The sequence below is a fragment of the Garra rufa genome, chromosome 6 (genome assembly GCF_049309525.1).
Source record: "Garra rufa chromosome 6, GarRuf1.0, whole genome shotgun sequence".
Lineage (NCBI taxonomy): Eukaryota > Metazoa > Chordata > Actinopteri > Cypriniformes > Cyprinidae > Garra > Garra rufa.
Genome location: NC_133366.1, coordinates 10094170 through 10118749, shown reverse-complemented (window position 1 = coordinate 10118749; position 24580 = coordinate 10094170). Strand labels below are relative to the sequence as shown.

Here is a 24580-nt window from a genome sequence, read left to right as displayed (position 1 = left end):
AACTTGTTTTGATTCGGCGATATTATAGTGCGCAATATGAATGGTCGTCTACGTGTTATATAACTTGTGTACAAATTCTGTGCACCTTTGTGTCTAAAATTAAAAATTTTAGAAAACGTCCCACGTGTTTGTTTGGACAGCGCATGCTCATTGTGGAGTTCACCGGAAGTCCGAAAAATAATCATTATTATTCATTTCTCACTACAATCATCACAGTTTCTTCACTGATTTTTTATGTACACGAACCAGCGGAAAGAAACAAATTCGTCTTTGCAACCTAATTAAACTGTAAGTGATTTAGTAAGTTATGGTAATAATGGTAGAGTTGTATTTAGAAAGTTTTAAGACAGCAGCGTGTGCGGGTTCAAATCTGCTTTACAGCAGTTGTATACACTTTAAAGTTAATTATAGATATTTATTCACTGAACTTGTATAAAACAGATGTCTTTCTATGCACAGATGCCAGGTTTCGAGCTGGAGCAGGTGGACGGTGGCAGTCCTATAGAGCTGCCCAATGGAGAAACTGTCTTGGGGAGAGGACCATTTCTAGGGGTAAGTGGACTATTATTACTATGCAGTATATTTTTTTTATATAATTTCTGAAGGATCATGTGACTGGAGTAAGGAATAAATTACATTTTAAAATATATTAAAATAGAAAACAGTTATTTTAAATAGTAAAAATTTGACTGTTTACTGCACTTTGGATTAAATAAATACAGGCTTGGTAAGCAGAACAGACATCTTGAAAAAACATTAAAAACGACGGGTAGTGTATTTTCACTAATTTGTCTTAAAATATATTAGGTAGAATACTAATGTTCTTGCCATTGTGCAAATTATCAAGTTCTAATTAATAAACATTACTTTGTGAGCTTAGCCAGATCTGCTGTGCACTTTTAATTCACACAGAAATACTTTTTAAAGCTCAATAGGCAAGTGTCTTTATGTTAAGATTGCATGTTTTTGCATCAGTTGTAGTGTTTAGATGTAGACATAGGCTACATTTAGGCATATTTAATGTTTTCTTCGTGTTTTTGTAATGTAGAACACACAAAACAAATGTGATACTTTCAGTTTCATGCATGAGGCATGCAATGACAATGGCAATCAAAGCCCTCAAGATGGCACCATAACTATTATGCCTGTGGTTTTGAAATATGGTTGTTGAAAGCAGCTGAGTATAATTTTTTTTTCCAGGTTTCTTTGATGAATAGAAAGTCAGAAGAACAGCATTTATCTGAAACAGAAATCTTTTGCAACATTATAAATGTCTTTATCATCACTTTTAATTTTAACTTTTAATTCCTTTCCAAAAAAAAGCTTTTTTATTTCAGATGAATGCTGATCTTTGGATCTTTGTGTTCATTAAAGAATCCTGAAAAAATGCACTCGACTGTTTTAAATATTGATAATGATAAAAAGGTTTCTTGAACAGCTAATCAGCATATTAAAATGATTTCTGAAGGATCATGTGACACTGAAGTCTGAAAATGTAGCTTTAATCACAAGAATAAATTATATTATATTTTATAAATTATATTATAAATTATATTTTGGATCAAATAAATGCAGGTTTGGTGAGCAGAGGAGACTTGTTTAAAAACATTTAAAAAATCTTACTATTCGAATACTTTTGACTGGTAGTGCATGTCAAGTTGAAACAGAAAGCTGTGCTCTTTCATATTATGGAGGCTTTAAATAACCCAGATCACAGTGAAATGACCTTATGGTGTCAGTGTAATGTTCTGCTACACAAATGATGAATGACACTGAGCTACAGCAAGCAATGTTTATGATAGTAGTGGATGCCATTGAACATTTATGAATGGAAGTGACATTGAATTGCCTTCATATAGGAATACATACACTGCTGTTCAGAGATTTGGGGTGGATATGTTTTTGTCTTATAGTGACAGCAAAAAAAATAATATTGTGAAATATTATTACAGTTTGCTATAGCTGTTTTGTATTTGAATATATTTTAAAAAACCATAATTTATTCCGGTCATGCTAAGCTGAATTTTGAGCTGTTGTGGAAACTATGACACTGTTTTTTTCAGGATTCTTGGATGAGTAGAAAGTTCAAAAGAACAGAATTCATTTGTAGAAATCTTTTGTAACATTATTAATCTCCTTACTGTCACTTTTGATCAGCTCAATGCATGCTTGCTAAATAAAAGCAGACATGTCTTTCTTCTTTTTGAACTTTTAAACTTTTGTACCATTCACCAGAAGGATTCAGACTTTTCAAGGTACAGTTCACTATTATATCATCCCTTCATTTTTTTCTTTGTCCTCCATCAGGTGAATGACAAGAGAGTATCCAGAAACCATGGCATCCTTGAGAACCTGAATGGCCAGCTGCGTCTGAAGCCTGTAGGTTTTTGTTGGTCGTCTGATGTGGGCTGAGAGTCGTGATGGTGGTTTTATCATTTTACTCTTCTGTCGTATGAAAGCAGCACTTGCCTTTGATGTTAAGACATCAAAAGTTTTAAAAAATGAGCACTCTCCTCGCATCTTTCTCTCTTGAGCAGCTGTCTCTCTTAATTAAATGTGTCGTTATAGCCTGTTAGTCATGCTGTCATAGCAACATTGATTGCATTTGGGTAATGTTCGCCTCCACTGATCTTTCGACTGAGTATATAACAAGTCCTTGATTTCAAACCTCTCATAAATATTCAGATTATTGACACCTAACTGAGAATTTATTAGATGCACTTTTTTGTTCTAGCTGCACAAGCTCTATTCAGTGTTGTTATTGTTAACTAAAATTAGTAAATTGTTTTTGTTCTATAAAATAAAGCAGAAATAACAATATACAGTTGAAGTCAAAAGCTCAAGAATCTGCAAAATGTTAATTATTTTACCAAAATAAGACTGATCATACTAAATGCATGCTAATTTTTATTTAGTGCTGATCTGAATAAGATGTTTCACATAAAAAAAACATTTACATATAGTCCACAAGAGAAAATAATTGTTGAATTTATAAAAAATGACCCTGTTCAAAAGTTTACATACACTTGATTCTTAATACTGTGTTGTTATCTTTTTGTTTAGTGATAGTTGCTCATGAGTCCCTTGTTTGTTCTGAACAGTTAAACTGCCCACTGTTCTTCAGAAAAGTCCTTCAGGTCAAACACATTTTTTACTTTTCAGTATTTTTGTGTATTTAAACCCTTACCAATGACTGTATGGTTTTGAGATCCATCTTTTCACACTGAGCTCAATTGTGGGACTCATATGCAACTATTACAAAAGGTTCAAACACTCACTGATGCTTCAGAAAAAAAAACTAAATTTGAAGGTCATGGTAAATTTGACTTATTTTGTCTTCTGGGAAACCAGAAGTGTCTTCCGTAGATTCTGAAGGGCACTAGATGAAGTACAAATATGTACTTCATTTGTTTTCACTAAATGAAAACAAATATGATATTTAGGCAGAATAAGAAAATATACACACAATCTGTTCAAAAGTTTTCACCCCCGTCTCTTAATGTATTGTGTTTCCTTCTGAAGCATCAGTGAGCGTTTGAACCTTCTGTAATAGTTGCATATGAGTCCCTCAGTTGTCCTCAGTGTGAAAAGATGGATCTCAAAATCATACAGTTATTGTTGGAAAGGGTTCAAATACACAGAAATGCTTTAAAAAACAAAGAATTTGTGGGACCTGAAGGATTTTTCTGAAGAACAGCAGGGTGTTTAACTGTTCAGGACAAACAAGGGACTTCTGAAGAACTATTACTAAAAAAAAAAAAAAGATTTTGCAAGGTGTATGTAAACTTTTGACTTTAACTGTGAATAGTAGATGGAAAAAAATGTAAAAAAGGCAAACTTACTGAAAAACCCTGTGTCTCAAATTCTGACGTTTTGTTGAGAGAAATTATTGTCAAAGCCATGGCTTAGCATTTAGTGCACATGTTTCAGAAATATTTAGACATTGCACTCATACAGGAGACAAATCCAGCATTATTGCTTCCTCTCCTCATTGTTTCTTTCAACACAAGGTGGCAAAGTAGTTCTGAATAGGCCTGTATGTAAAAAGGATTATTATTTGCATGTGATTGACCGGTATTCTTCTCATTTCAATCCTCTAGACACACCTGAACCCATGTTTTATTCAGACGAACATTGTGGCTCAGCCTCAGCCGCTAGAGAAGGACCAGTGGCATTGCCTAAAGGAAGGCGATATCTTCTCTCTCATGCCTGGGAAATACATTTACAGAGTGCATGTCAAAAAAGATGATCAAACCCCCAGGTGATTCAGCCTGTCACTCACAGACATTCATTATTCGACAACAACGGAGCTCAATGATTTGCAGCATATTTGCCACAACCTTTCTATTTATTTGACTTAGGGTTTATATATTGCTGTTGAATGCATTTGTTTAAAGTCAAAATGAAATCAAATTGGCACTATTTGTTTTCTTAATGTATTCAAATTTAGCTTTATTCTGGTTTAATACACTTCCAGAATGTTATGGATACATTGAAGTGCTACATTATTTTCTTCTTGAATACTCTCACATTATAGAAGTGAAATTGGTTTGCAAATGTTTCAAATTGACTTTAGATTTAATTATCATCATGAATATTCTCACCCTCATAAATATTCATGCACATAGTGTTATCACTCTTTGTCATCTTAAAATAGCAGCCTTTATTAGGGCCAGTCATTTATCTCATCTATCTAGACATGATAATGAATGTCTGGTTGAATGTGTTCATTTTGACCTTTTCTCTTAAAACCGATATGTGACCACTGGGTTCAGATCAAAGGACTCTTTTATTGTCATTTCTATAATCAGCGCACTGGTTTTGAATGGATACGTGGAAAAAAAGCCGCTCTGATAACACCCAGATGATAAATAAATGATAAGAGCTGCTATGACGAATTAATTCTGAATGTGCTGATTTGCATGCATTTAAAAGTCATGCCTTTCATCTGTGAAATTAGACTATTAGGTGGATGTCTTCTCTTATGGCGTGCTCACGCTGACAAGGAATAGTTGTTTTGGTTAATGATGAATTGTTTTAAAGAGATTGTTCACCTAAAAATGAAAATTATGTCATTAATTACTCACCCTCATTTCGTTCTAAATCTGTAAGACCTTCGTTCATCTTCTGAATACAAATTAAGATATTTTTGATGAAATCTGAGAGCTTTCTGACCCTGCACAGACAGCAACTCAATGTTTTTGTTTTCTTTGCACACAAAAAGCATTCTTGTAGCTTCATAACATTATGGTTACATTATGGAGACTATTTTAACAATGTATTTACTACCTTTCTGGGCCTTGAATGTGTTGGTTGCTTTGCTGTCTATGCAGGGTCAGAAAGCATCTTAATTTGTGTTCTGAAGAAGAAAGTAGGCATTGTGGATTTGAAACGACATGACGGTGAGTATTTAATGACAGAATTTTTTTAGGTGACCTGTCCCTTTAAAGACATAAGCCTTGATTGTGCTTTACATTGTTGAAGCTTATCTAAGGGATTTTACTAAAATGTGGTGCTTAACTTAGAGAAGTCGAGAAGTTTTTCACTCCTGATTCTTCACAGAAACAGTCAGGCGTTTGAGGAGGAGATGGAGGTGGAGAAGTGTTCGAGTGGACCAGCAGCGCCCTCTCTAGACTCAGCAACACTTGAAGCCAACAGCTACACGCCCGTGACCCCAAGCGCCACACTTGCAGAAGATAAAGGAGCCGGTGATTCTTCACAAACTCTTTGCTCTCTAAATGAGGTGTGTGTGTTTGCAATCTACATACAGTATTTCCTACAGTTCAAAGGTTTGAATAGATAAGAGAAATGCAAGTTCCTATGCATTTAAAAAATCTTTCTATGCAGTATGGGACAGTATGGAATTTCCAGGTTTAGATGGGTATAGAAAGTTTCCAGACCATTGCCCCTTTTCTAATGATTTCATCAGTAAATTTACAGTGTAGACCAGTTTGGAGTAGATGTCACAATTACGTCACTTGCAGCTGTGTGCGCATTGTGGTGGCAGAAAAACACTGGTAACAAGTGGAGGGAAACAGGTAAAATCCATGGAATAAGATAAATAATTTATTGCTATGCCTTTGGATGTCAGAATCGGAATGCAAATCATTTTTATAGAATACTGTCAAAGATGCCATTTGAAACTAAACGCAGATGTTTAAATGGACAGTTTAATGGATAAAACCTGCTGTGATTATTCTAAGCATAAGCATAAATATAAATTATAGCTGTTTAATATTTTAGAAAACCATCAGGGTTCACTAAAATGAGGAACTTTCAGGATTCTTGGATGAATAGAAAGTTAAATACAACAGCATTTATTGGAAATCAAATTATTTTATAACATGTCACTTTTGATCAGTTTAAAGCTTTCTTGCTGACTAAAAATATTTATTAGGGGTTCAAGTGCATAGCGCTGAAACCCTATTGTAATTGTTAGAATGGTCACAGATCAGCGATCTCCACATAAAACTGATCGTGCAGATCAACCTGTAAGTCGTAGAGACTTGAAACTTGGAGGGATGGCAGTACTCCCACCGCCAACAACATGACCAAGGCTCATCCCAATTGGCATGACGGGGGGCACTACAGCAAACAAAAGGACAAAATCGCTCGTAATTCTTAAAGTGTGTCCGTGCTCAAGTGTCTAATGTCTTTGGAATCCTTGGTTCATGGTGGACAAAACACATTCAAATTCAACTGTGAGCAAAAATTTTCAGGTATTTCACATTTTTTAAGTTAACAGAGGTTGATTATAATGAAACTTGCTGGACCTGTTTGACTCATAGCCCCAAATTGTGCTAAAAATAAGCGTTTGTATGTTGCATGGTTTTTCACACATACGCACGAAATTAATTTCATATGATAGAACTCCTCATTCCGGACAACTTTGCCTCTAGAACCACTACTGTCAAATCAAATTGATTGTTAAATAATTGAGGAGGTGTTCAATACCTACTTTTAGTAAACTAGTCCTAGGTTCGCTCAATCTGGAAAAAACACTAGGTCAATAATTATCAAAAAATGTTGAAATTGACCTATTGGGAAGGTATAACTGGGTCGTTTAGAAAAGGCACCCATCCAAATTTACCCAAAAGCCTATAAAGCTTAAACGAAAACTCAAAACTTCACGAAACCTGGTGATTCTAAACAAGCATGCAAAGTTTTAAAGAGGTCGATTGGAACATTTAAAAAACCTAATATTTCTATGGTAAATTACCTGGATTTGCCAACATTTTATAAATCATTGATTTTGGTGATTTTAAAGGGATAGTTCACCCAAAAATGACAATTTCGTCATCATTTAGTCACCCTCAAGTTGTTCCAAACCTGCACAAGTTTTATTGTTCTGCTGAGCACAAAAGAAGGTTTTTTTTTTAAGAATGTAACTAAACAGGTTGCAGGTACCCATTGACTTACATAGTATGAAAGTACTATTATAGAAGTCAGTGACTACCGTCAAATGTTTGGTTACCACTATTCTTCAAAATATCTTTTTTTGTCTTCAGAGAAGAGAGAAACTCACACAGGTTTAAAACAACACGAAGGTGAGTAAATGATCACAGAATTTTAATTTTTGAGTGAACTATGCCTATAAAAATATGGACACATGCACGATGATATTGTATCCTGTTTCTTCTAGTTGGCAGTTCTTTGCTACTTGTCTTATTCCAGAAGCAGCAGGACTCACCCCGCTGTTATTGCTGCTTTTGCTATTATTTGTACATTCCTGTCACATCAGGGGCTCTCTGTTTGCTGTCTAGTTCATCAGTTCCCCATCAGAATCATAAAATGATTTAAAACAATTTTCTTCTATTCTTTTGTACGTTGTTTACCATACTATATACCTTCAGTTTTGTAATTTCTCTCTTCTTGGTCTATTCATATAATTCTATACCTTACTTTTCAGTACTCCTCCTTTATATGCTCTACTTTTCTTACCTATACTCATCTATACCCTACTGTCTTATACTTCCATACTACCCTACTTGGCTATATTTCTATATACTATAATTTTCTCATCTACTTCAAACTGTTTTATGTATTTAAGGTACCCACAAAGAGCCAACAGGATGAGTCTGATGTGCCACAGAGGAAGCGAATCTTGCCAGCCTGGATGTTGACTTCAGCCAAAGGTACAGTCCCCATGGCGATAGAATGCTGTCTCCATAGCAACAGATCCAGTGTTCTGTTTACACCCATTCAAAAAAAAAAAGAATGCATCCGCCAAGTGTCCAGTCGTCACGGCGACTCTACTCAGCTTGTTATTAAGGAACAAAGTGGAGAAAATGGAGAAACTATAGAGAGTTAGTCCCTATCCACTTGTCCAATCATTTACAGTGTTGTGACTCTGACATAGCCAGACTGGGTTCAGATTCGGCCCAGATGTCCTTCTCATCCTCTTGCTTCTCTCCTGCATCCTGCAGCTCTCCAGAAATGCAGATGTATTGCTAATGTGCGTGCAAAAAAGAACAATTGTGCTACAGACTTCTTAAACAGCTCATTAGCACCAAACCTGTTATATTCAGCACTCCATCTGGATCCTGTGGCGCTTTACCCAGTATACAGGTTCATGCTTGAGAAAGCTTTCTTATTCGGCTCATATAGGGGCAGATTTGTGTCTTTAGCAAGCCTCTGATACGTGATGTCCATTACAGTGAACAAGTGTTTAAAAGCTTTTTTTAACCATTTAGAGTGGGATCTTACGTCCCTACCCATAATTTAATAATGACAGCATAAAGTTATAAGGGCTGATCAAAGTGGTGATGCATCAAATCCCAGTGACATAATTACTACTTACTATTTTCAGTTTTAATAGAAAGTTGTGTAACTCTCTTAGAATATATAATTTTGGTGAAATATAGCAGCATAATATTATAGCTAATATAAAAAAAAAAAAAAAAAAAAAAAAAATATATATATATATATATATATATATATATATACAGGTCCTTTAAAAAAAATTAGCATATTGTGATAAAGTTCATTATTTTCTGTAATGTACTGATAAACATTAGACTTTCATATATTTTAGATTCATTACACACATTTGAAAGTAGTTCTAGCCTTTTATTGTTTTAATATTGATGATTTTGGCATACAGCTCATGAAAACCCAAAATTCCTATCTCAAAAAATTAGCATATTTCATCCGACCAATAAAAGAAAAGTGTTTTTAATACAAAAAAAGTCAACCTTCAAATAATTATGTTCAGTTATGCACTCAATACTTGGTCGGGAATCCCTGCCCTTGATAAAACACAGTGGACCAACACCAGCAGCTGACATGGCACCCCAGACCATCACTGACTGTGGGTACTTGACACTGGACTTCAGGCATTTTGCCATTTCCCTCTCCCCAGTCTTCCTCCAGACTCTGGCACCTTGATTTCCGAATGACATGCAAAATTTGCCTTCATCCGAAAAAAGTACTTTGGACCACTGTGTTTTATCAAGGGCAGGGTCAATGCAGCTAGCTATCAGGAGATTTTGGAGCACTTCATGCTTCCATCTGCTGAAAAGCTTTATGGAGATGAAGATTTCATTTTTCAGCACGACCTGGCACCTGCTCACAGTGCCAAAACCACTGGTAAATGGTTTACTGACCATGGTATTACTGTGCTCAATTGGCCTGCCAACTCTCCTGACCTGAACCCCATAGAGAATCTGTGGGATATTGTGAAGAGAAAGTTGAGAGACGCAAGACCCAACACTCTGGATGAGCTTAAGGCCGCTATCGAAGCATCCTGGGCCTCCATAACACCTCAGCAATGCCACAGGCTGATTGCCTCCATGCCACGCCGCATTGAAGCAGTCATTTCTGCAAAAGGATTCCCGACCAAGTATTGAGTGCATAACTGAACATAATTATTTGAATGTTGACTTTTTTTGTATTAAAAACACTTTTCTTTTATTGGTCGGATGAAATATGCAAATTTTTTGAGATAGGAATTTTGGGTTTTCATGAGCTGTATGCCAAAATAATCAATATTAAAACAATAAAAGGCTAGAACTACTTTCAAATGTGTGTAACGAATCTAAAATATATGAAAGTCTAATGTTTATCAGTACATTACAGAAAATAATGAACTTTATCACAATATGCTAATTTTTTGAAAAGGACCTGTATTAATATATATATATATATATATATATATATATATATATATATATATATATATATAGCTTAATTTTATATTTAAAAAAAATATATAAAAAAAAATCCAAAAATAAATAAATACAACACATATAAATAATAAAATGTACAATATGTAAAAATATAAAAAATAAATGTGCATAAACTAAATATTTAGTGTGTTCTAAATATATAACAAATAAAATATTAAATACATAAATACTAAAATATATAATATTAAAAAATATAACAAATGTGCGTAAACTAAATAATTTAATAATACGTGTGTTTGTGTGTGTGTATATAATTATAAATAAAATACAAAACATATAAAGAATCTATAAAAAATCTTAAATATATTAAAAAATATAAAAAAGAAAAAAATGTATGTGCATAAACTAAATGTTTTTCTATACACATACACACACACACACACACACACACACACATAATGCAAAATATATAATAAAAATATAAAACATCTATTATATAAATAATAAAATAAGAAATATGTAAAATAAATGTGCTAAATATTAACTAAATATTTAATATATATAATATTTATATAATTAAAGATATAGAATATAAATATATATAAACTATTATAAAATATATAAATAATAAAATATGAAATATATAATATGTATGTATGTATGTGTGTGTGTGTGTGTGTGTGTGTGTATGTATATATATATATATATAGTAAAATATAAAACTATATATAGCTAAATATCTAGTTTATGCACATTTATTTTTTATATAAAATTAAGCTTTATTTAAAATTTAAAATCTCTCTCTCTTTCTATATACAAAATAAATCTAAATAAATATATTTAATGAATTTAAATATGTATATAAGCATTCATCAAAGAATAGCATTTTTTCAAAATGGAAGTATTTTGTAATATTGTCTTTATTGTTGCTTTTGTTTAATTTAGTGCGTCTTTGCTGAATAAAAGTATTAATTTCTTAAAATCATAATAAATAAATCAGTCTTACTGATACTCAAACCTGACCTCATTGTATTTTGGGTGTGTGTGTGTGTGTTTGTATGTACGTGTAGCTTGCTTCGGTTTCAAAACATTGTCACTTTCTGTGTTGTGTTTCTGAACACAAGTACATCTGAGACTAAAACTGCAGATTAAAATGGGTTACGGGTGCTTTGGTGTGTTAGTGAGCGTGTTTAAGGACTTCCTAGCCCTTATCAGCAGAGCCTGAGAGCTCTTGTTTGCACCTGCAACAGTCACTTTGGACTGAATCAAGAGTTGCGCAATCACCTTCATGCATAGTAGACACACGTACTCACATCAGACTCTTTGTTTCCTCTGCACGCACTTACTGTGATGGATGGATGTTTGGAGAGACTCACGAGTTATACATTAGCTGTTCTCTCCTCTCTGTATGCAAAACATCCAGATCTTTCTCTGACCTTCTCAGTGCCACAGGTTTTTCCCCTGTACTTTTTACTCTTTATTGTTACTGTTCATTTGCAAGTAGTAAAACACGCAAAAATTGTCATTATCCATCATTAAACATTGTCTTTTCTGTCTCTTTTGGAGCAGGTGAGAGCTCAGCGGTTAAGGCGACCCCTACGAAAGCCAAACGAGTAGCTACACCCAAGAGGGCAACTGCACCCAAACGGGCTCGAGCCCCACGGGTGTCATCTGAGGAAGAGGAAGAGGAGGAGGAAGAGATGCCCAAAAGGAAAGCAAAGAGACTGAAGAGTGACTCTGAAAATGAGTCTGAGCCTCCGGTACTGACCCCAGAAGATGACAGTATATTAATGTATAATGAAAAATATGTCCCAAATCAGATTTTTCGCTCATATGTGACTCCATTCACACTAAAAGCCTTAGAGCCCAATTCTGATTTTAGCTCAGATCTGATTTTTTTGTATAGCTGTTTACATTGTTGTTTTAAATGTAACAAATATTAGATTTCCAGTGTGAACAGATCATGATTCTGAACTGACCTACATACGCACAAGAACAATAAAAACAGGGTTGCCAGGTTTTCTCAACAAAATCTGACCAACTGCTTCTCAAGATTAGTCCAAAACTAAGTCAGTTGTGTTCTGGAGGTAAATATTGCATTGGTGGGGTCGCTTCAACTCATGGAGTTAAATAACAACCCGCAACAACAGGGAAAAGTAGCCCAATTCTACTGGAAAACTGTGGATTTGGCAACCCTTTCGCACCTTACAGTACCTTACAGTATTTTAATGTATATTAATTATATTGTAATATATAAGTACTATATTATAGACATAATTTAGTAATATATTGTTTAAGAAATATTTTATTGTATTAAAAATGTTTGGGTTTTTTTCGTTAATGACAGCAGAAAATTATAAAAGGCTCATGAAAATATATCATTTTGGTGACATATAGCAGTATAATATTATATAATAATACTATAGCTTTATTTTTAGTTTGAAACATTTATTATTTATAATTTATTTAATGGATGTTTAATGTAAATTTCTAAATAAACATGTATATATGCATTTATCAAAGAATAGCATTTATTCACATTTGAAGTATTTAGTAATATTATAAATGTCTTTATTGTTGCTTTTGTTCAATTTAATGCATCCCTGCTGATCAAAAGTATTAATTCCTTAAAAGTATATATATATTATCTAAAAAACTGAATATATGAATTTATAATAATATAACGTATTACAATATAATATTTAGTTAATATATTAACTTTAACTTTTTAATTTGTGGTTACTCAATGGAGGAACTGTTTATATAATTATACGATTTTATAAAATGATAGCAACAGCAAATTATAAGAAATAAGTAATAAATTAATGATGGTAATTATGTTAAACATAAATATAAAATAGGCAGTGTAAAAAAACATATTATAAACTTTACAAAAATACAGTAAACTGTAAAAAGCTTGCACATTTTGTTTTATGTTTATATAACCTAAGTAATATATTCAACAGTAACGTTGTCATTTTGTGTATATGAATAATATATCTCGTGCTTTTAATTTTCATAATTGTGAAATGTGACCCTGGACCACAAAACCAGTCATAAGGGCAAAAAAATCTAAATATTGAGAAAATGGAACATGATCTAAATATCCTAATGATTTTTGGCATAAAAGAAAAATCGATTTATTTTGACCCATACAATGTATTGTGGGCTATTGCTCAAATACACCAGTGCTCCCTAAGACTGGTTTTGTGGTCCAGGGTCACAAATGTGTTTTATTGTTATTTTAAACTTTTGTTACATTTTTCTAACTTTTAATAGTGTATTTTACTTGTGAAACCAGGTATAGATGTGTTCACATGAATTGTCACATGTAGTTTTTACCTGCATTTTGCACTGAAATGTAAGCAGAACAAAGTATTTACTGTGTGCATGGATGTCCTGACAGGATGATGCAACCGCTCCCAAGAGCAGTAGAGTCGGCTCAGTCCTGGACGGCGCGAACGGCACCGGTTCGATGGAGCGTGATGATGAGAGAAGAGGAGATGGCAGGGGAGCTGAGGACAGACCAGGAGCTCAAGCTGAAGACTCAGAGACACAAGCAGAAGATCCCAGTGAATCTCAGGCCAGCCAAGGACACCCACAGAGGTCAAAGATCACAGAGAGTAAAACAAGCACCAGTAAGGTGAAAAAACAGCGACGGGCGCCGTGTCCTTACGGCAGCTCCTGCTACAGGTACCACAAGACTTGAATAAACTTCTGACAAGCCAGTGTTCAGACATTTCAGATTATAATGACATAAACACAACTCCTTAAAGATCAACACTGGTTGAAAACGTCAAGATAAGATGCTAAAAGAAGCAAAAGCTCTTCTGAAACGTTTAAATTGCGTAAATAAGCTGAACTGAAATGGTTTGCGTGTTATTTCAAAGACAAACGCACATGTTTTCCCTAACATCTAATTCTCTGACGTTTATTTTTAATACTAAAAAGCTGAGAGATAAAAACACGAAATCTGTATTTTAGCCGGAGGCCGCTGTCCTCAAACGCGGGGTGAAGCGTGACATGCACTTGTAAACCATTTGCATTTGTGTGCGGTTCAGTTTTCTGTTGGGACTCGCATACTGTACATATTTTTCATTCTTTTTCTCCAAACTGCCATAAAGAAACTAAATCTAGTAAAAGTGATTTTTGAGACCGATCAGTGGGTCACGGAATGATAATGACAACCTGAAATGAAGAACGGAAATGCTTCTGAATAGTACTTTAATTTCCAAGTAGATTGGCTGTCAGTGTAATTAAGTTGCATGAATGCTTGTGATTGAATTCATTTGCCTTATTGTGTTCCGGCATGCGTTGCACTTCACTCGGCAATTGTGTTTTTCCTCTCACCAGGAAAAATCCGGTCCACTTTCAGGAGTGCAGTCACCCTGGAGACAGCGATTATGAGGAAGAGGAGGCAGAGGACGCTGACGATGACAGGCCGGAGTGTCCATACGGCATCCACTGCTACAGGTGACGACAAATGAGTTTAATAACACAATACCTCATTTATATACTTGTTTAGTTTAGTTCATCAAAGTTTTTTGATTGTTTGTTTTGAGAATTTATTGTACTGTGAAAATTAACGTTCAGAACTCAAAACTACCTGCTTAGTGTAAATTGTTTATTGAAGCTAAGATCATAGTACGTTAAAGGTGCCATAGAATGGAAAACTGTATTTACCTTGGCATAGTTAAATAATAACAATTCAGTACATGGACATGACATACCATGAGTCTCAAACACCATCGTTTCCTCCTCCTTATATAAATCTGGTGTTTGCAAAAGACCACCGAAAAATGGGTCAATTCCAACATAACACCGACTATTACGCAATAGTCGCGATCATTAATAGTTAATTAATAGTTACGCCCCCAACATTTGCATAGCCCAATCAGCAGTAACGTCAGTACGTCAGTAAAATAAGGCAAGCCACTGAAGGGACACGGTTAGCTTAATGCTAGCGGTAGCCTGTTACATTGCAGTTTATAAGATTTCACTTACCACATAAACAGAGAGATGACTGCACTGATAATGGTGAATGATGGAGAACTGACTGCGCTGATGATGGCGAATAAGTTACAGATCCTGAGTATCACTGAGAAACATCTAAACTTGTGTGGTAAATACTTGTGTCGCTGCAGTATAACTTTACACAGAGCACATGCGATCACATTAGTGAGAGTAAAATGTCGCCAATTCAAAATGGCAGATTCAACAAACCGCATATTAAAAGCGGCTAGAGCTCTGTGATTAAATATATATATTTCCTCCATGTGCGAGCTATTGAGATGAGCAGCTCTATGAAACAGCCAATCAGAGCAGAGCCCCTCATTAATATTCACGGACCTTCCAAATAAGGCAATAACAGAGCATTTCATTCTAGGGACAAATTTTTGCCCTTTCCTATGCCATATACCTTCTATGTAGATATCAGAGAACAAATTAAAATATTGTATCAATGCATTCTATGGCACCTTTAAAACAATCATTTTGTATTGCTAGTGAGGGATTATCCAATTATCCAATTAAAGGAGAAGTTCACTTATGTCATACAAGATGTTCATGTCTTTCTTTCTTTAGTCGCAAAGAAATTAAGGTTTTTGAGGAAAACATGCCAGGGTTTTTCTCCATATAGTGGACTTCAATGGGAGCCAACAGGTTGAAGGTCCAAATTGCAGTTTCAGTGCAGCTTCATAGGGCTCTACACGATTCCAGCTGAGGAATAAGGGTCTTATCTACCCAAACGATCACCATTTTCTAAGAAAAATACAAATGTATATATTTTTTTAACCACAGATTCTCACCTTAGCTTGACCAGTAGCTTGACCTCACACATTACATAATCACGCATAATCAAGTACTGACCCAGTGTTTACAAAGCGAACGTGCAAAGAAAGTCAAACTCCCATTACAAAAAAGGGGTAAAATAATGATGTTGGATGATTTTGAAGTTAGAGGAGAAAATGAGATGGAATTTTTCGGCCTACCCTACCTTTTTGAACCGAAGTACACAGGCAAAATTTTTAATTTTTTTTTAATGATTAATTGTTTCGCTAAATAAGCCCCTAATTCCTCAGCTGGGATCGTGTAGAGCCCTTTGCAGCTGCATTGAAACTGCAATTTGGACCTTCAACCCGTTGGCCACCATTGAAGTCCACTATTATGGAGAAAAATCCTGGAATGTTTTTCTCAAAAACCCTAATTTCTTTTTGACTGAAGAAAGAAAGACATTAACATCTTGGATGACATGGGGGTGAGTAAATTATCAGGAAATTTTAAATCTGGAAGTGAACTTCTCTTTTAAATATGCACTAATTTGCAAACATTTCCAAAACAGAGGTCTGAACCTTGGATAAAGCCAGGCTAAATTCTCGGCTGTGCTCACACTGCAGAAAATTGTGGACCAAATCTGATTTTTAAAAAAAAATTTCCCTCATAATTGTGATTGTTTAGTTTCATGAGAGCGTGAACAACACAAACCACATGGAATCTGCTCTTTTCAGCTACATTCATACTGTGAGCCTTAGTGCTCAGATCTGATTTTTTGATACAGCTGTTCACATTTTTTATTTAAATGTGGCCAATATCAGATTTCCAGTGTGAACTGATCCTGATTCTGATCTGACCCGCATAAGCAAAAAAACAATCTGAACAGGGTTGCCAGGTTTTCACAATAAAATCCGCCCAATTGCTTCTAAAAGGTCTAGTCAGTTTCCAGGGGTAAATATCGCATTATTGGGGTTGCTTTAACTCACAGAGTTGAAAAACAACCCGTGGCAACAGTAAAAAAAAAAGTAGCCTAATTCCGCTGGAAAACTGTGGACTTGGCAACACTTAGTAAGCACAAAGTAAGCGATTATGCGTTTATGTATACTGTGATCTGCTGCAGAAGCCAGCCAAATTATGCGTAGGCAATATGAAAAATAAAGACAAGGATGTGACAGAAAAGTTTTGAAACTTTTATGAGCCCTCATGTTTTTTGTTTGTAAATAGAGTTGTCACTGTAATAGCCTACTTTTTCAGCCTTTTAGTGTATTTAAACCTTTTCCAATAATGACTGTATGATTTAGAGAATCTTTTCACACTGAGGACAACTGAGGGACTCATATGCCACTATTACAGAAGGTTCAAACGCTCACTGATGCTCCAGAAGGAAACACAATGCGTTAAGTGTAAACTTTTTGAATTTGATGATCAGGGTAAAAAAAAAAACTTATTTTATCTTGTAAGTAAATGTAAGTATCTTCTGTAGCTTCTGAAGGGCAGTACTAAAATGAAAAAATATGCTATTTAGGCAAAATCAGAAAAAAATCTACACTTTCTCATTTTGTTCAAAAGTTTTCACCCCCTGGCTCACGTTCCTTATGGAGCATCAGTGAGTGTTTGAACCTTCTGTTATAGTTGCATATGAGTCCCTTAGTTGTCCTGAGCGTGAAAAGATGGATCTCAAAATCGTACAGTGAAAAAGAAAAGCTCATTTTAAGAAAACAGCCTTACGTAGATATGTATTGCAATTGAAATCCAGGAACACATATGTATTTTTTGGATGCTTTCCTTCTACTTGTCTGAAAGAAGGGATGTTAAGGAAGCTAAATTAACCAGTGCATAAAAAGACAATTTATTTGCACGTAGATTCCTACCTTAAACGAGAACTCCATTAGATTAAGTGTAATTCTATTCTTTCTTTAAAGTTACTTCTTTGTTCTTGCCTTAATATTTTAGGAAGAATCTGCTTCACAAGAAAGACTACAAACACACTAAATCACCACGTGAGTATTTTTTAATGTGAATTGTGTGCCACAGTTAAATACTTGGAGTAAGATGAGGGCTTTCTTCAGATCCCAAGGTCTAAGTTTAACAATATAAAAAGTGATGCTTACCCCACCACTAATTGAGAGTAAGAAGTTTCAATCTGTCCTCCTCAGCCTTAAACTGAATAATGTCGTATCTACTTCCTTTCGGTGTCCCTTTTGGCAGTAAATTGAAATACAGAGACATTGAGTTAAGTGAGTCACTCCCTAGACCGTAGTAATTGATGCCAAAATGTCATTTCTTGACTGTGCATTCTAAATCATCATATTATTGCTGTTCTAATGTGAATAAATTGTTTTCATCCAAGAAGGAAGAAAAAATATATTAGTTGTGCTTTCCAGAGCGCAGTCGCTAATTCCTAAAAAATGCCATCAGTCTTTCTTGCCTGTTTTCTCTGCTCTCCTCTGTGTTGTCTCATTTGGATTGTATTCATCGAGCAGTGCGAAATTCCACTGCAGGCAGCGGCGCTGATGTGCGAGGTGTGAGCTATGATCATCTTCTGGACCGCTTTCAGGATTATATAGTGTTTTTTTTTTTTTATATAGAGTATATTTTGCAGTGGAAACTGCGAAAGCAGCATGAGGTGCTTGAATTACACACATAAATCTGTACTTCGAAGTGCTTTGGATGACAGATCATCTCCGATGACCAGGTTGTTAGGTGATAATAGAGTGCTTTAAATCTGAAAAATAGCTTTAAAAATGGAACACAAAACGTCAGTTGCTAAAAAAAAAAAACATTCCAAATGCACATTTCAAATTAAGAACATTCTGGATCTGCAGACAGAAAGAGAACATTTTAAAAGTTTAAACTTTTAGAACTTTTTAAAAACTTTTTCATCAAAGAATCCTGAAAAAAAAAATGATCACAGTTTCCACAAAAATATGAAGCATTTCATATTTTTTTTACCACTGATAATCAGAAATGTTTCCTGAGCTGCAAATCAGTATATTAGAATGATTTCTGAAGGAGTAATGATGCTAAAAATTCAACTTTGACTAACATGAATAAATTACATTTTTAAAATGTATTCAAATGGAAAACGGTTATTTTTAAATTGTAATATGTGACCCTGGACCACAAAACCAGTCATAAGGTTAAATTTTACAAAACTTAGATGTATACATCATATAAAAGCTCAATAAATAAGCTTTCTATTGATGTATGGTTTGTTAGGATAGGACAATATTTGGCCGAGATACATCTATTTGAAAATCAGGAATCTGAGGGTGCAAATAAATCAAAATACTGGGAAAATCACCTTTAAAGTTTTCCACATTAAGTTCTTAACAATGCATATTACTAATCAAAAATTACATTTTGATATGTTTACAGTAGGAATTTTACAAAAAATCTTCATGGAACATGATCTTTACTTAATTTCCTAATGATTTTTGGCATAAAAGAAAAATCAATAATTTTGACCCATGCAATGTATTTTTGGCTATTGCTACAAATATACCCCAGCGACTTAAGACTGGTTTTGTGGTCCAGGGTCACATATTGTTTTACAATATTAGTGTTTTACTGTGTTAAAATTAGGAATGTCAAATTGATTAACAGAAGTCTCTTTTGCTCACCAAGTCTGCATTTATTTGATCCAAAGTGCAGCAAAAACAAAATATTTTTACTATTTAAAAAAAAAAACTGTTTTCTATTTGAATATATTTTAAAACGTAATTTATTCCTGTGATTTCAAAGCTGAATTTTCAGCATCATTACTCCATTCATGGTCCTTCAGAAATCATTTTAATATCCTGATTTGCTGCTCAAAAAAATGGACGTTAATTATGTTGAAAACAGCAGAGTAGAATTTCTTCAGGTTTCTTTGGTGAATAGAAAGTTCAAAACATCAGCAATTACCTGAATAGAAATCTTTTGTAACATTATAAATGTCTTTATCCTCACTTTTGATCAATTTAAACCATCCTTCCTAAAAAAAATATACTTTCTATTATTTCTTACCCAAAAAATGAATGGTATAGTGTATTAGGTTACAAAAGCTTTTTATTTCAGATAAATGCTAATCTTTGGATCTTTCTATTCATCAAAGAATCCTGAAAAATGTTTTTTGGAGCAGCAAATCAGCATATTAGAACAATTTCAGAAGGATCATGTGACACTGAAGACTGGAGTAATGATGCTGAAAATGTAGCTTTAATTTTTATAAATATATTCAAATAGCAAACAGTTATTTGAAATATAAGTAAAAATATTTAATCATTTTACAGTTTTTACAGTTTTTTTTACATGATTAATCGATGTGACAGCCCTAATTTTGATACAGTAAAATAAAAACGGTATATAAATTGCAGTCTTGATCAGAATAAGACTTCGAATTTTTACAGTTTTTGCTTTATGTATATTTAAGAAAAATTAAATGCATGTATGATTCATACTATCCATATATATGTTTGTGTGTATTCATATATACATATAAATATATACAGTATACACACATATATTATGTAAACAGAAACTATTATTTTGGATGCGATTAATCGTGATTAATCACGATTAAATCACGATTAATCGATTTGACAGCCTATATAAATTGTATATAAATTGCAGCCTTGGTCAGAATAAGACTTCAAAAACATTACAAAATTCGTAAAAAAAAAGTGTAAACAAGCTTATAAACATGTGTTTGTCATTTGAGTTAAACAATTAGTTGAAATTGTGTATAGTCAATCAGCTCTATCACATAATCTAACACGAAATGGCATTTTGCCCGAGGAAAAGTCCTGTTATATAAGTGCAGCAGCCTGAAGTGAGTCACGATGAAAGCTGTCTGGCATTTTCCCTAAAAACCAGCACGAAATAATCCTCATCCAAAAAGTTTTGGGTATCTGTAATTTAGTTTAAAATGACTAGGTATGCCGCATCTGCCATCACTTAGAATTAGCAACCTCGTCTCGGTTTGGTATACAGAGCTATGAAAGTGCAACCGACAGCTTTGGTTGTCCTAAATGCAATTGCTTTGACATTCTGAGATGGAGAATAAACAATATGTTTATTCTTCCAACTCATGCATATTTAACACCGTAAATCTATCGTCTGAATCATTTTCCATGCGACTGAACGTTTAGTGAGTAACCCTAGGCTCCTCTGGGCCGTGGTCACATTTAACACAATTAAACTTCTCTTAAACTAATTAAAAACATGCCGCATCGACCCTGGGGAGAAACAGGCTGCGCATATCGGCGACAACATCAGTCAAAATAAATATTAGTAGAAACATCAACCCAGCTTTGATTATTAGCAGTCAGTAAGTGATTAGCATTTACTGCTTCATGAAGTCAGACTGTTTTGCCTATTTTTTAGCAGAAAATAGCGTAGTGCGTGCTGAACGCCTCGAAAAGACCCGTCTTGAAACCCCAGGCGCTCGCAGCTGTTTTAAGAACATTATCATTCTCAGAAGATCAGAAGCCATGCAGCTGTACAAGATGTTTCTTCCTAAACCATGTTTACACTGTCTTGGGTGATCACAAGGGGTCAGGTGTAAATCCAGTCCAAAATCTTTCATTCAAACCACATTTCATGCTGTTTTGTTTCTCCAGCCAAGACCGCTGCTGATAATGAGGATGAGGATGAAGATCAATACGAAAACAGTTTTATTAATGACGAGAGTGAAGAGGAAGAGGTGGATGAAGACTCGGACTACGTGCCCGAATCTGAAGACAAAGAGGACGTCAAACGTCTGCAGAAAGAAGCAAAAGTGTTCCTCAGGAGGAAGAAGTGACTTTTCTTTAGGGTATTTTCCATGAAAACGGCTTCTTCACACTAATCTTACAACGACTATGAAACACCTCACACTCTCCAAGGAGGCATTTTATTAAGTGTTAGATTACTTTCATGACCTTTTACTTTAATATTTTAAGGAATAGTTTACCACATATGCTAGTCCAACCTAGAAACACAGTACATGTGCGTACATATATATATATATATAGCCGCTCAAAAAATTGGGATCAGTAAGATTTTTTATGTTCATCAAAGTTACATTTTTTTTTTATCAAAAATACAGAATGAAAAGTAATATTGTGAAATATTACTGCAATTCAAAATAACAGTTTTTTATTTTAATACACTTTAAAAAATAATTTATTTCTGTGATGCAAAGCTGAATTTTCATCAGCCATTGCTCCAGTCTTCAGTGTCAGATGATCCTTTGAAAATCATGCTAATGTACTGATTTATTACTTTTATTATAAATGTTGGAAACAGTTGTGCTGTTTAATTTTTTTTTTTTTTTTTTTTGGAGCCTGTGATACCCTTTTTAGGATTCTTTGATGAATAAAAAGTTAAAAAGAACAGCATTTATTCAAAATAGAAATCTTTTCTAACAATTTAAGTCAATCAATTTAACACATCCTTGCTGAATAAAAGTATTACTTTCTTTCAAAGAGAGCAAGAAAGAAAGAATTTACTGACCCCAAACTTTGAACGAGGTGCTTGTTAATACGAAAGTTTTCTGTTTTAAATAAATGCTGATCTTTTTAACGTTTTATTTATCAAAGGATCCTGAAAAAAGTATCACAGGTTCCCAAAAAAATATTAAGCAGCTGATATTAAATCAGCATATTAAAATGATTTCTGAAGGAAGATTTGACACTAAAGACTGGAGTATTGATGCTGAAAATTCAGCTTTGCGTCACAGAAATAAATTATATTTTAAAGTACATTAAAATAGAAAACCACTTTTTTAAATTGCATTAACATTTTACAATATTACAGTTTATTTTCTGTATTTTTAATCAAATAAACGCAGCCTTGATGAGCAGAAAAGTCTCCTTTAAGAAACAATAAATATCTCACTAATCCCAAACTTTTGAGCGGCAGTGTGTGTGTATATATATATATGGAGCATAGCATTAAAACTACTTTAATTGTAATTGATGACATGATTTTATTTTTTTGGGGAGGATTGTGCACTGTTTCTTCAACTCTCAGTGAATCTTTTCACAAAATCTTATGTTTGTTTTAATTTGTTCTTTGTTTGTTTTTAGATCCAACTATTTTTTTACTTTTCTCTTAAGACGGGATGTCTATGTGAGAGTTTTTGTAAAGGCTGCTACTTTATAAATCTCTTTTTTGATGATTTGTAAGAATTCAGGTGATTTAGTGTGGGCTTTTATTTTTTACTGACTGGCTGTTTATTTTTACTGCTGGGTCTTGATTGGACCAAGTTTAGAGTCATAGGAAAAATAAACACTATTATAAACATAGTAGAACCAGTATGGAGATTTAGTTTAGTAGTTCAGTTTTTTTAAATGCTTTTTAATTTCTACATTTACAACGACATAATAGTGATTTATACATGTAACTTGCATCGTTATTTATCTGCAATGACATTTACAGTGCAAGAGCGAAAGTAGAAGCATGCTGCTTTATGAGTTTGGCTTTCTAACTGAAATAGACATAAGCGATTTAGAACACTACTTAGAGAGTAATAACTCTCTGCATCGTACAAATAGCACTCTTAAGGTGAATTGCTCAGGACTGAATTACAGTTATGAGGTTGCCTTATCCGCCTTACAGCTTTACATTTTGGCAAAAAGAAAGTATGTTAAAATGCATCCTTTTAGAACAGCATTCAAATGCCTTAAAGGGACAGTTCTCCCAAAAAAATGAAAATTACCCCATGATGTACTCACCCTCAAGCCATCCTAGGTGTATGTGACTTTATTCTTTCAGACGCATACATTCGGAGTTATATTAGTAAATGTCCTGGCTGTTCCAAGTTTTATAATGGCTGTGAATGGGTGTTGAGATTTTGAAGTCCAATAAAGCGCATCCATCCTTCATAAAAATCATCATCATAATTACACAAACACATTAATTCACTTCAGAAGGCCTTTATTACCCTCTCAAAGCTATGTGGAGTAAGGGATGGGGAGTATGGAAAAAAATAGCACAATAATTTTTCTCATATCAGTCGATATTGATAATTAACACGATAAATGTCCCTTTAGTTTAAAGGCAGATTTTTGCTCCAATGTGGACAAACGGTTAATTGTGGTTTTAAACTATTCTTTATGGTCAGAACATGACAAACACTTCACTTTTTTGTGTTCTTTGCCCTTTTCCAGTCATTTTTCCTTAACAAAATTTATTAAAAACGATAAGTAAAAAATCTTAGTTCTACATGTTCTAATGAGTAATATTGTTTCAAATCAAAAAGCAGGTTTGTATTGCCTCGTAAAAATAATAATAATAACTTTTTTGGTCTCTTAGAAATACACATTTGGTAGTAGCTTGAGTTGTAGATGTAGATTTATGTCCATTATCAAAATCAGTAATATCTGTAAAATTGTAGCAACCTAATTTTTATATGGTGAAATATAATTATTCTGTTTCTAAGTTTTTTTTTTTTAATTAACCATTGGTCTTCCATAGTAGCATATATTTAGATCACGATAATCACAGTAAAAACCACAAACAGAGCACCTAATACCATGGTAAAAATGGTTTCTATGTATTTGTATGAAAAACAGTGGTCTAAATACAATGACTAGCGCTCTTTCGTTCCGCTTTTGTCATATAAACATTACATCAAACACTTGTTATCGTTTATCGATAATTATCGCTAGTGTGGAGTACTTTTCATGATAGATGGATGGATGAACTTTTTTTGG

The 24580-nt window shown here is 33.9% G+C and overlaps 1 protein-coding gene across 1 annotated transcript; it reads left to right on the top strand.

Moving 5' to 3' along the window:
- The first annotated feature begins 27 nt into the window (after positions 1-27).
- Positions 28-23126, top strand: aplf (aprataxin and PNKP like factor). The gene is made up of 11 exons (XM_073842974.1): positions 28-288; positions 460-552; positions 2308-2379; positions 4101-4261; positions 5563-5743; positions 8051-8135; positions 11697-11887; positions 13534-13820; positions 14481-14600; positions 17853-17899; positions 21503-23126. The coding sequence occupies exons 2-11, from the start codon at positions 460-462 to the stop codon at positions 21682-21684; spliced, it is 1419 nt and encodes a 472-aa protein (XP_073699075.1). The 5' UTR covers positions 28-288; the 3' UTR covers positions 21685-23126.
- The last annotated feature ends 1454 nt before the right edge of the window (positions 23127-24580 follow it).

Excerpts from the sequence above, each read along its gene's own strand:
- aplf (XM_073842974.1), top strand. The coding sequence starts at position 460 with ATGCCAGGTTTCGAGCTGGAGCAGGTGGACGGTGGCAGTCCTATAGAG. Across the intron at positions 5,744-8,050 it reads CTCTTTGCTCTCTAAATGAG|GTACCCACAAAGAGCCAACA; the intron begins GTGTGTGTGTTT and ends TATGTATTTAAG. Across the intron at positions 14,601-17,852 it reads TACGGCATCCACTGCTACAG|GAAGAATCTGCTTCACAAGA; the intron begins GTGACGACAAAT and ends TTAATATTTTAG.